We start from the raw sequence: 10,243 nt of genomic DNA on the forward strand, positions 1-10,243 counted from the left end.
CAATTGTTCAATCACTGGATCATCCACTTCGAAAGCCCACTTGTTGATCTCTAAAGCCCCGTTCACACTAGCAGCTACTTTTGTCGCTGCATGTCGCCAGGGGCTGGCGATGAGGTTGCTAGTGGATGTTCTCAATACTGGTTGCCTTGACAGCGAATCAGGTTTCTTGCCACTAAGTACAAACATTTTGGAGGCAAAAGACTAAATATAATCTAAATCTAAATTAACCCCATCCGGTCGCCAACGGCCGCTGTCGCTCGTGTCGCCGGAAATCGCCAGCTCTCCATTGAAATTAATGGGATTGTGTCGCTTTGCTGTTGCGTGTCGCTTGTAGTGTGAACGGGGCTTAAGGCAGGCATTGACAGCTCTTTATAATTGATATTCGCCTGTAATGTCATGTAAGGAAATGTAACAGAACAATGTGTTTAAAGAGCATAAACAATAATATCAAAAAATATAGGCATATTCATCCCAGCGATTATGTTCTACACCAGGCTTTCTCAACCCTGGTCCTCGAGGGCCACTGTCCTGCAAATGTTAGCGCCAACCCTAATCAAACACACCTGAACCAGCTAATTAAGCCGTTCAGGATTATTAGTAAGCTACAGGCAGGTGAGTTTGATCAAGGTATGATATGATAAGCTCACCTCTTCAATACTGTGTGAACCCTTAAATAACATTGACATATACTGTATTTTAAAGGGCTCATATCATACATTTGTTCACCACGGTTTTTCATGACCATTTTCATGACTTTTTTATTTTTTTATTTTGCAGCTGTGCCTTTAAAGCTGTGCCTTTAGAATTGATCCTCCACTAAGGCCCCGTCCACACGGAGTCGCATTTAGCTGTATACGCATACATTTTGTATCATATAGGCGTTTCGTTCAGATGGATCCAGTGTTTTGGGAGAGTGAACCCGATATTTTTTGAAACCGGGTCCCGGAGTGGATAAATCTGAAAACGCCACCCTTGCGTTTTCGTGTGGGCAGCGAATCCGTATATTTTCTGAAACGATGATGTCATCAGCCCATGTCTCGCCCCTAGTCAGACACCGCTACGTCACGTAACAGCAACAAAAACATGAACAAACATTGAACGATGGTCTTTTTATTAACTAACATTAACACAGATTAATAAATGTATTGTTCCATGTTCATTGGTATACCGCACGCAAGGTTTATGCGCATAGTCCAAGTGTGTCGTTTGTGTCGTTTCGTGTTCACATTTGAATGCAAAAACGTTGCATTCTAATTTTAGGTGTGCGTTAAGGAGGCAGCCTTATCAGTGGCACACAAGAAGCGATGATGATGTAAGTGTCTTTGCATTTTAATGTTTTTGTTAGCCTATCCAGTTGAAGCCACAGTGAATCCGTATATTTTCTGAAACAATGATGTCATCAGCCCACGTCTCACCCCTAGTCAGACACCGCTACGTCACGTAACAGCAACAAAAACATGAACAAACATTGAACGATGGTCTTTTTATTAACTAACATTAACACAGATTAATAAATGTATTGTTCCATGTTCATTGGTATACCGCACGCAAGGTTTATGCGCATAGTCCAAGTGTGTCGTTTGTGTCGTTTCGTGTTCACATTTGAATGCAAAAACGTTGCATTCTAATTTTAGGTGTGCGTTTGCTCAGTATACAGTATATCCTACATACTGCATAATTAATTAATAAAGCCCCATAAACAAGTCACAAAAGATTTATATTATTTTCACTGTTCAATGTAAACACTTTATGTATTGTATTGAGCACATTATAGTGCTGAACCCAGATTCCTTGTGTTAAGTGGCTGAAAAATATTAGCTGTCTCCTGTTTCCCCTTTTGTGTGTGTGTGTGTGTGTGTGTGTGTGTGTGTGTGTGTGTTCACTCGTTGGTGTGTGTGTGTTTCCTCATGATCTATTATATGCTATCATTGTTTGTCTTGTTCCGTCACTAACCACTGGGTTTTTTTTCTTTCAACGCTCTATTTTCAGGGAGCTTGATGCATAGCGTCCAAAGGAAGGTCACTAGGGCACTGTGATGCAGAGAAATAATACCCATAATTCACCGTACATCAGCTGCATTGGAATAATTTTCCTAGAATACTGGAGCTGATCTAGTTAAGAAAATTATCAGGCCCCAAAATAAAAACAAACAGTTAATATCGTACAGTGTTTAAGATATGAGAAGCTTTCACGGCAGCTTCACTGGGTTTTATCGGAAATCATTCCTTATCAAGATGAGCAGTGAAGAGACAGCACTGGGGGACAGCTCACGAAGACAACATCCTTATCACTGATGACCTTGACTGAATACAAGTACCTAACTGGTTTGTTTTAGAGCTCTAAACAAATAAACTTTTTCATTATAATATAAAAGTAAAACAACATATTTTATTTAATTCTAAGGAAGATTTTATTTGTCCTTACAATGGAAGTCAACAGTGCAGTGGCCGAGAGAGCTCAACGCGCTGCAACTTCAGAAAACACATGCAAATAGAAAAAGCACCAGCAAATTAAGAAAGCATCTTCATCAGTTTGACAGCACATGTGTTGTGTTGTGAGTATTTGCAGTGCATTTCTTTATTGGGTTGTGTTGAGAGCTTTTGCAGCGCGTTTTTTTATTTGGTTGGTGTTGTGAGCATTAGCAGCGCGTTTCTGTTTTTTGCAGCGCGTTTTTTTATTTGATTGGTGTTGTGAGCATTTGCAGCGCGTTTCTTTATTTGGTTGTGTTGTGAGCATTTGCAGCACGTGTGTTTTTTAATTGATGAAGATGTTTTCTTAATTTGCAGGTGTTTTTTCTATTTGCATGTGCTTTTTCATTTGCAGCGCGTTGAGCTCTCTCGGCCACCATACAACAGGGTCCAAAGTTATTTTGGAACTAGATTTTAATAATGACTTGATTTTCCTAATTTTCCATTGCTTGGACAAACAGCTAGTTCAACCAAAACCTCACTTCAATGATATTACATCACATTTTCAAAGTGAAATATCCAGTGCACTAAAAAGCATGATCAGTTTTTCAAAACAGATGAATGTGAATTTGGCAACATTTTATTACGTTGCTTGTTGTCTGTCTGTTGTCTGGACATTAAATGTCCAGTGAGGGGTGCTAAAAGGTTAATGCCGTATTGCATTTAAAAATAACATATCACCTACACTAAACCCTACCCTAAACCTAACTGATAGTGTTAACAACAGCAAACATGAGATAAAAAGCACATTTGCTAAAGCAATCACATAATTTTAGCTTGCTTCTACAAGTCTTTACTTTATCACGCGCGTGTGTTGTCAAATTGATGAAGATGTTTTCTTAATTTGCAGGTGTTTTTTCTATTTGCATTTGCTTTTTCATTTGCAGCGCGTTGAGCTCTCTCGGCCACCATACAACAGGGTCCAAAGTTATTTTGGAACTAGATTTTAATAATGACTTGATTTTCCTAATTTTCCATTGGTTGGACAAACAGCTAGTTCAACCACAAGGTTAATGCTGTATTGCATTTAAAAATAACATACCACCTACACTAAACCCTACCCTAAACCTAACTGATAGTGTTAACAACAGCAAACATGAGATAAAAAGCACATTTGCTAAAGCAATCACATAATTTTAGCTTGCTTCTACAAGTCTTTACTTTATCACAGCTCGTGATTTACAGGATCTGTAGCTCAGCAAAAGTGCTGTACTAGGTGGGTTTCTGAGCAAGTTTACTATGTCAGAAAAGAGTTAGTCATAATGTATCAGTTCACAGTAACTGTATTTTAAGGACCAAATCTCACTAATAACTAACATGCATATCACTAGCATATTGGTTGTTAATTAGTACTTATAAAGCACATATTAATGCCTTATTCTGCATGACCATATTTTAGATCTTCTAATCCTACCCCATACCTAACTTAACAAATACCTTACTAACTATTAATAAGCAACAAATTAGGAGTTTACTGAGGCAAAAGTCATAGTTAATACTTAGGTATAAGTGAGAACTGGACCTTAAATTAATCAATGAAATAAAAGTTGATGTTTTACTGAGTTTTGCACAAATGTAGGTCGATGCATGTTTTTCTATGTTTAACACAGGCTATTCGAACTCTGTGTGGACAACACAAACTTGTCAAACTCTACAGATGACTGTCCAAACCGCTAATCGGTATTGAGTAGGCTGATATAGTAGACTTCAAAACAGAGGCATTATGAGGAGATAAAAGACACCCAGATAAGAGCTCACACCCAAAGACATCAGCGGTGGGAGATCAAAGACTTACAACATGAGTTAGGACGAGACCTCAGAGGAGCAAGAGATAAAAACCCTCAATATGCCACCATGCAGAATATACAGTATTTCTGGTCCAAAGCCCATTTTAAAGGAACGGTTGACTGATCCTTCAACATCTCCTTCTGCAGTGAGACTACACATCTATGCTGAACAAGATACAAAAAATATGTTGTTTTTTTTTTTTTGCTGAACAGATCCAAGCTTTGGGCACTCAGACATCTAGCTGGCCGTCCATCAGCTGCATGCTGGGGGTTTCTGCCCCAGGTGCCCAAGCTGTTGCTGTGGATTGGGCTGTTACCACGGGACACGTGGCTGCTAAGGAGATGCACACACATAAACACTGAGAGACGTCACAACACAACATCTCTCTGGGGCACATATGCTCCAACAAATTGCCACAGATGCTCGTAGATCCTTATTCTGATTTTAGTCAGAATAAAACGAGCATGTCTGCCATTTTTATATTTCAAAGAAAGATTTTAACCACTACTACAATGAAATGAAGATCACATTAGGTGTGTAATTGATGCGATACTCATAATTTATTATTTGACAAATGAGTGTCTACAGTACAGTAAAGAAAAAAAAAATCTGCCAAGTTCTTTTAATGTAGTCTTTGTATTAATGTTGACTTGATATGGATTTTATATGGTTTTCATACTCAAGACGTTTAAATTTAATCACCCATCTGAGTACATTTTTTATTACAAAAAAATGTTTTTGTGGATTCACACCACATATCATATTAGAGCAAACTTGCCTAGTCATACAAAAAAGATAAAAAAAGAAATAAAGATTTTTTTATTTTATTTTAATAATCAGTGCAGTTTTGTTTAATGTATTTTGTTATACTAATATTAATAATACAAGATTATTCCAAACTAATTTTTCCCCTCAAGAGTTTCATACTTTTAATTAGGCTTTTTTTTCATTATGACTGATTTATGACTTGATGCCTCCAGAAAAAATATCAATGACTTTGAATTGAAAAAAAAAAAAACAGGTTATCATAGAGAGTGTGTATTCAACTCATTATATGTATGAATTCCATTTAAAAGATTTCTTTAACCCAGTTCCACTAAATAAGATAAAAATCATTCATCTTGTAAACATGATCATTTTGACATGACTTGAAAGAAACATCTCTTTAATTTAATACAAATTTCATATTTCATGATCGGATGTGATCTTGACAGCATTCAAGAGAAATAAAACATGATTAAAACTCCTTATATTCCGAAAAGCCGCTTATAGGATCTCAATGTTTTTTAGAAAAAATAAAAATAAAAATCATGCTCCTTCCTCACAGTTGCTCCTGTCCTCATTTCTCACTTTTCTGGTTTTGTATCTGCAGTGCTTAAGGCTCCAGTGGCCTCATGTCCCCCAGGGGCCTCACAGAAAACCCTTGACGGCAACCATACACCTGTCGTCTTACACACAGACACACACACTCGCTTTACTTCACCCGAGGACAGTGTGTGTGACAACAGTGCCCTCTACAGAAATGCACACACACACACTTTTTGGACCAGGAGAACAGAGAGAATCCAGGGCTTTTAGATGACATACAATCCTTGAAAACCATGATGGATGATTTAAATTATTTATAGGGGAGGTTGCTAGACTTCCTTTTTTTTTTTTACTGCAGTCAATATGTCTCAAAGTAGACACATACCTTAAAGTCTTGGTAGTGAGGGATGGAATGGTGAAGAAACAGTGTAGATCTGTGTGGATGGATGGATAGATAGTTACTGAAATATTGCCCTTGTGACAACTAGCCCCAATCTGCACTACACAGAAAAAGAGAAAGTATAAGGCAACACACACACAAAAAAAGGGATTTGTGACAAAAACGGCCTAGTTTTGACATTTACAAGTATAAGCATTTTATAAAACAATTTACTGCATTTTTTCAGTTTAATTTTTTTTCTTTGTTATATAGGGTTGTTGTATATTAATAATGTTAATATTGATAATGTTCTAAACTTACATTATGCATATAATATATTATATAATGTAGTATAATAAATGAAAACAAATACAAATCCCAATCTTTAATATAATTCTAAAATGTCAAATTTAATGGCAGCATGCATCATTTATTTATTGTTTATCCCAGGTTGATCATACAGTATATATATAGGCTATTAATATATAAAAATAATGTAAAATTGCATGTAAAGTTAAGTCAATCTGACCAGATTTGGCTGATTCTTATAACACACTTTATTTTAGATCAAATGAGAGATGAGATGTCGCATCAGTTTTGACTGACTTTGAAATACAATTAAAAAAGTGACACGATCCAGACTGAATTCATGCAGCGAAACCTATGTATATGTACCGTGAGAGAGCAATCTGAAATCAAAGCATACACAGTCCCAGAAGCCATCAGAAACCTCTTCTCCACTCATCCGTCTCTCCACCCATCTGTCACTCCATCTCCCCATCAGTTTGAAATGTCAGCGGCATCAATCTTCAAGCAGAGAGTTACTGATATGTCTAACCCTGCGTGAAGTTCAGGACCCCGCGTAATAAACATCCTGACAGCTGAGACGGCCCTTCAGTCTTTTAGCATCGCCAAAAACATGGATGAGAAGAAAATCTGAGCTGTGCACACACACACACACACACACAGTGTCTCAGGAGCTCTCCAGCGCAGTAGAAATGGTGTAGATCTGTGTCTTCAGTCTCTTCTTCATCTCTCTGATCATCTGACAGAGGGCCAGAGGGTAGCAGCAGTATACCGTAGTCCAGTCCTCACACACACTGCCCTAGACACACACACAGGACACTCTAATGTAATATAGCCAGACAAATTAGAGTTTGTAGATTTCCAAGTAAGGATACGTTTCCCTGATATTGATTTAACACCCCCACCCAAGTCAAGGAATCTAGTTACGGAATTTCATTTACGGAATCTTCATCTAACTGTCAAATACTGGATGTGTTTTACTTCTTAGCACAAGAAGCTTATGACAAGATAAATCAAAGATAAATCTCTACACCTAAAGGAAATATTGTAAAACACTTCTTTTTCAGGTCACCGTAATCCACTGCTCAGCAGAAACTCCAGGCTACAGGAATATCTGACTTGAGTTGTTGGTTCTCGCATTAAGGTGAATTTTTTGGCATGCACATCAATCTTAGATTGAGCGTAGCTGGCACATTGCCAGGAAACGTTGCCATTTATGCTAATGCTTATTCTATGCTGTTTTAATTGTATTTTTTTAAAATTCATTAATTTGAAAAGGTTACTGCTAGCACTACATTATTGTATGTATGTATGTATGTATATACAGTGGGTACGGAAAGTATTCAGACCCCCTTAAATTTTTCACTCTAAAACTTTTAAATAAACAAACAAACAAACAAATGTTACTTCAATCAATCAACTTTAACTGAAATAAACTATAAAAAACAAACAAACAAAAACTTATTTCAGCTAGTTGCCAAGGAAACATTTCTTATTTCTGTTTAACTTGAAGTACTAAAAAAAAAAACTAAAACAAAATAAACTAAAATAATAATAATAAATAATAAAAACTTTATTACATATTTAAAACACACACACAATTTCTAAAATCAAAGTGAAAACAGAAAAAATAAATAAAAATGAAATAAAATTCTAAATATTAACGAAAACTATAATAGTATATCAATGATACTACATACTACATGTTGTCACATTATTCTTGGTCAATGTCTACAAGGTTTTCTGTAAAAAGTATCACTATTATATTATTTTATATACTGTATTAAATATGAAATTAAATATATAAACATATTTTTAAAGAGAGAAATGTCATAGCATAAAGTTGAACAGAATGTGTAGGGACAGATTTTGCCTTAAAGCATTTATATAAATATATAAATAAAAACTCCATAGGCAGTGAAAGCATGGCGTATTAATTATAATAAAAGTAAAATGATGACGAATGAGGACATGCATGACTGACATTCTGGCATAAAATGTGTTACATACATTAGTGAGTGCATTAGATTGCATACATTAGTGTGCACTTTGCTTAAAAAAAAAAAAAAAAAAAAACAAATTTTTTGCATTTTTAACACTATCAATGACAATCCGAGGTTGACTTGGTGCAATGATTAACACTAAAAGTGCACACTAAACAGATCAAATCAACTGCAGAATCTTGCTAATTTTGGTAGTAGTAAACTAGCACTTTTTTTTCTGTAACATTTTAGATTGAACTGAAAACTGCAAAAAGACACTTGCAAATATACAGCACTAAACCACTCTTTTTTTTTTAAATTACTGCTGAATCCTTACCCTGATTTTAAAGCGCTCTCGAATGCCCACCCTCATGGCGAATGTGGAGCCAGGCAGCAGAGGCAGACACATGCATTCTCCATACTGATGAGCCAGACTCAGGTCCAAACAGCACGGCACAAATGCACCCATCAGAACTGCACAGAAGAGGAGAGAGATGCTATGAAACACGGGTTGGGATCTGTAGCATGAGCTTATCTGTAATTAATTTAACACGGACTACAAAAAAAAAAGGATTCAATTCTGATAAATATGGCTTTGAAAGATAAATCAATGTCCTTGGAAAAAGCTGAATTTTGTTTAATGCCCAGATTTACTTTAAATTAATGGAAAATCGTTAACAATTTATAATCATTAAAGGGCTAGTTCACCCAAAAATGAAAATTCTGTCATTAATTACTCACCCTCGTGTTGTTCGAAACCCGTAAGACTTTCGTTTATCTTCGGAACACAATTTAAGATATTTTTGATGAAATCTGAGGGCTCTCTGACCTCCCATAGACAGCAAGGTAACTACCACGTTCAAGGTGTGTGAAACGGTTCACAATCACTGGATTAGGAAAACAACCGTAATTGTTTTATGCTTATAATGAAGAGTAATACATGGTGGAGTACTAAGCCACCGTATAGCTGTAATTTTAAAAAAAATAAATAAAAAAAATTCTTTGTACGTAATTTATGTGGTTAAGTAATTTATGTGATTTGTAAAGTATTTCATCCGAGGAAGCAGGATACTCTGTATCTGTTGGACAATTTTAGTCATGGTTTACTGTGACAAACTACAGTAATACAATACAAAATCAAAGTATTTAAGGACACATTTTATAATTAATAACGTAATCAAGAAATTTAATAAAATAATAAGGGTAACACTTCAGTTTAGGGACCAATTCTCAGTATTAACTAGTTGCTTATTAGCATGCATTTACTAGCATATTGACTGTTTATTCGTACATATTAAGAACATATTAATGCCTTATTCTGCATAACCATATTTTAGATACCTTAATCCTACCTCATACCAAAACTTAACAACTACCTTACTAACTATTAATAAGCAGCAAATTAGGTAAAAAAAAATAACTATGTGAAAAAATAAAAATAAAATGTTTTTTTTTTTTTCCAGTCATAGTTAATAGTAAGAATTCAACCCCAAACTAAAGTGTGAGCATAATGAGTTTTATACTCAGGAATTTGTTTTCTATATTTTTACACAAGACCAAAATGTTGATGGCAAGGGCCCCCGTCTTAGTCCCAAAAAATAAAGATATACAGCTATGGAATTCTGTGTGCAATTTGTCAATAAAGTTCAATCTCAATTACTGGTATAGAGAGGCAGAGGCTTCATGGACAGACTTACAATGAATAAGCTGCTGCGTTATGCCGAGTTCACACTGCACGATTTTCAAACTCGTCGGATCGCCGTTGTTTTCACACTGCGTGACTATCTGAGGTAGCATTCAGTTACTGCTGTGTTCACATTGCACGATGGATCGGCGACAGGGGGTTTCACATTGCATGACTTCACAATAGGAAGAATCGCCGACAGCTCTGTCTGGTCCGCAAACTACGTTTCACAACAAAACACACGCGAGAAGTGATAAGGAAATAATGCGAGAACCCGCGTGCGTCAGACCGGAGTTCTCGCGAGCAAGACTGTAATTATTAAAAATAT

At 36.0% G+C, this 10,243-nt stretch overlaps 1 protein-coding gene across 1 annotated transcript in view; it reads right to left on the reverse strand.

The window, feature by feature from the left end:
• Positions 1-6,579: 6,579 nt before the first annotated feature.
• Positions 6,580-10,243, reverse strand: part of LOC107713128 (PLAC8-like protein 1) — a 10,578-nt gene continuing 6,914 nt past the window's right edge. Inside the window, exons 2-3 of the mRNA XM_016518563.1 lie at positions 8,569-8,705; positions 6,580-7,048 (exon numbers count right to left, since the gene is read on the reverse strand). Coding sequence (XP_016374049.1) covers positions 6,917-7,048; positions 8,569-8,705 — 269 coding nt within the window. The 3' untranslated portion in view covers positions 6,580-6,916. The remainder of the gene's footprint in view (positions 7,049-8,568; positions 8,706-10,243) is intronic.

This window comes from Sinocyclocheilus rhinocerous, unplaced genomic scaffold (assembly GCF_001515625.1).
Source record: "Sinocyclocheilus rhinocerous isolate Xijiao unplaced genomic scaffold, SAMN03320098_v1.1 scaffold387, whole genome shotgun sequence".
Lineage (NCBI taxonomy): Eukaryota > Metazoa > Chordata > Actinopteri > Cypriniformes > Cyprinidae > Sinocyclocheilus > Sinocyclocheilus rhinocerous.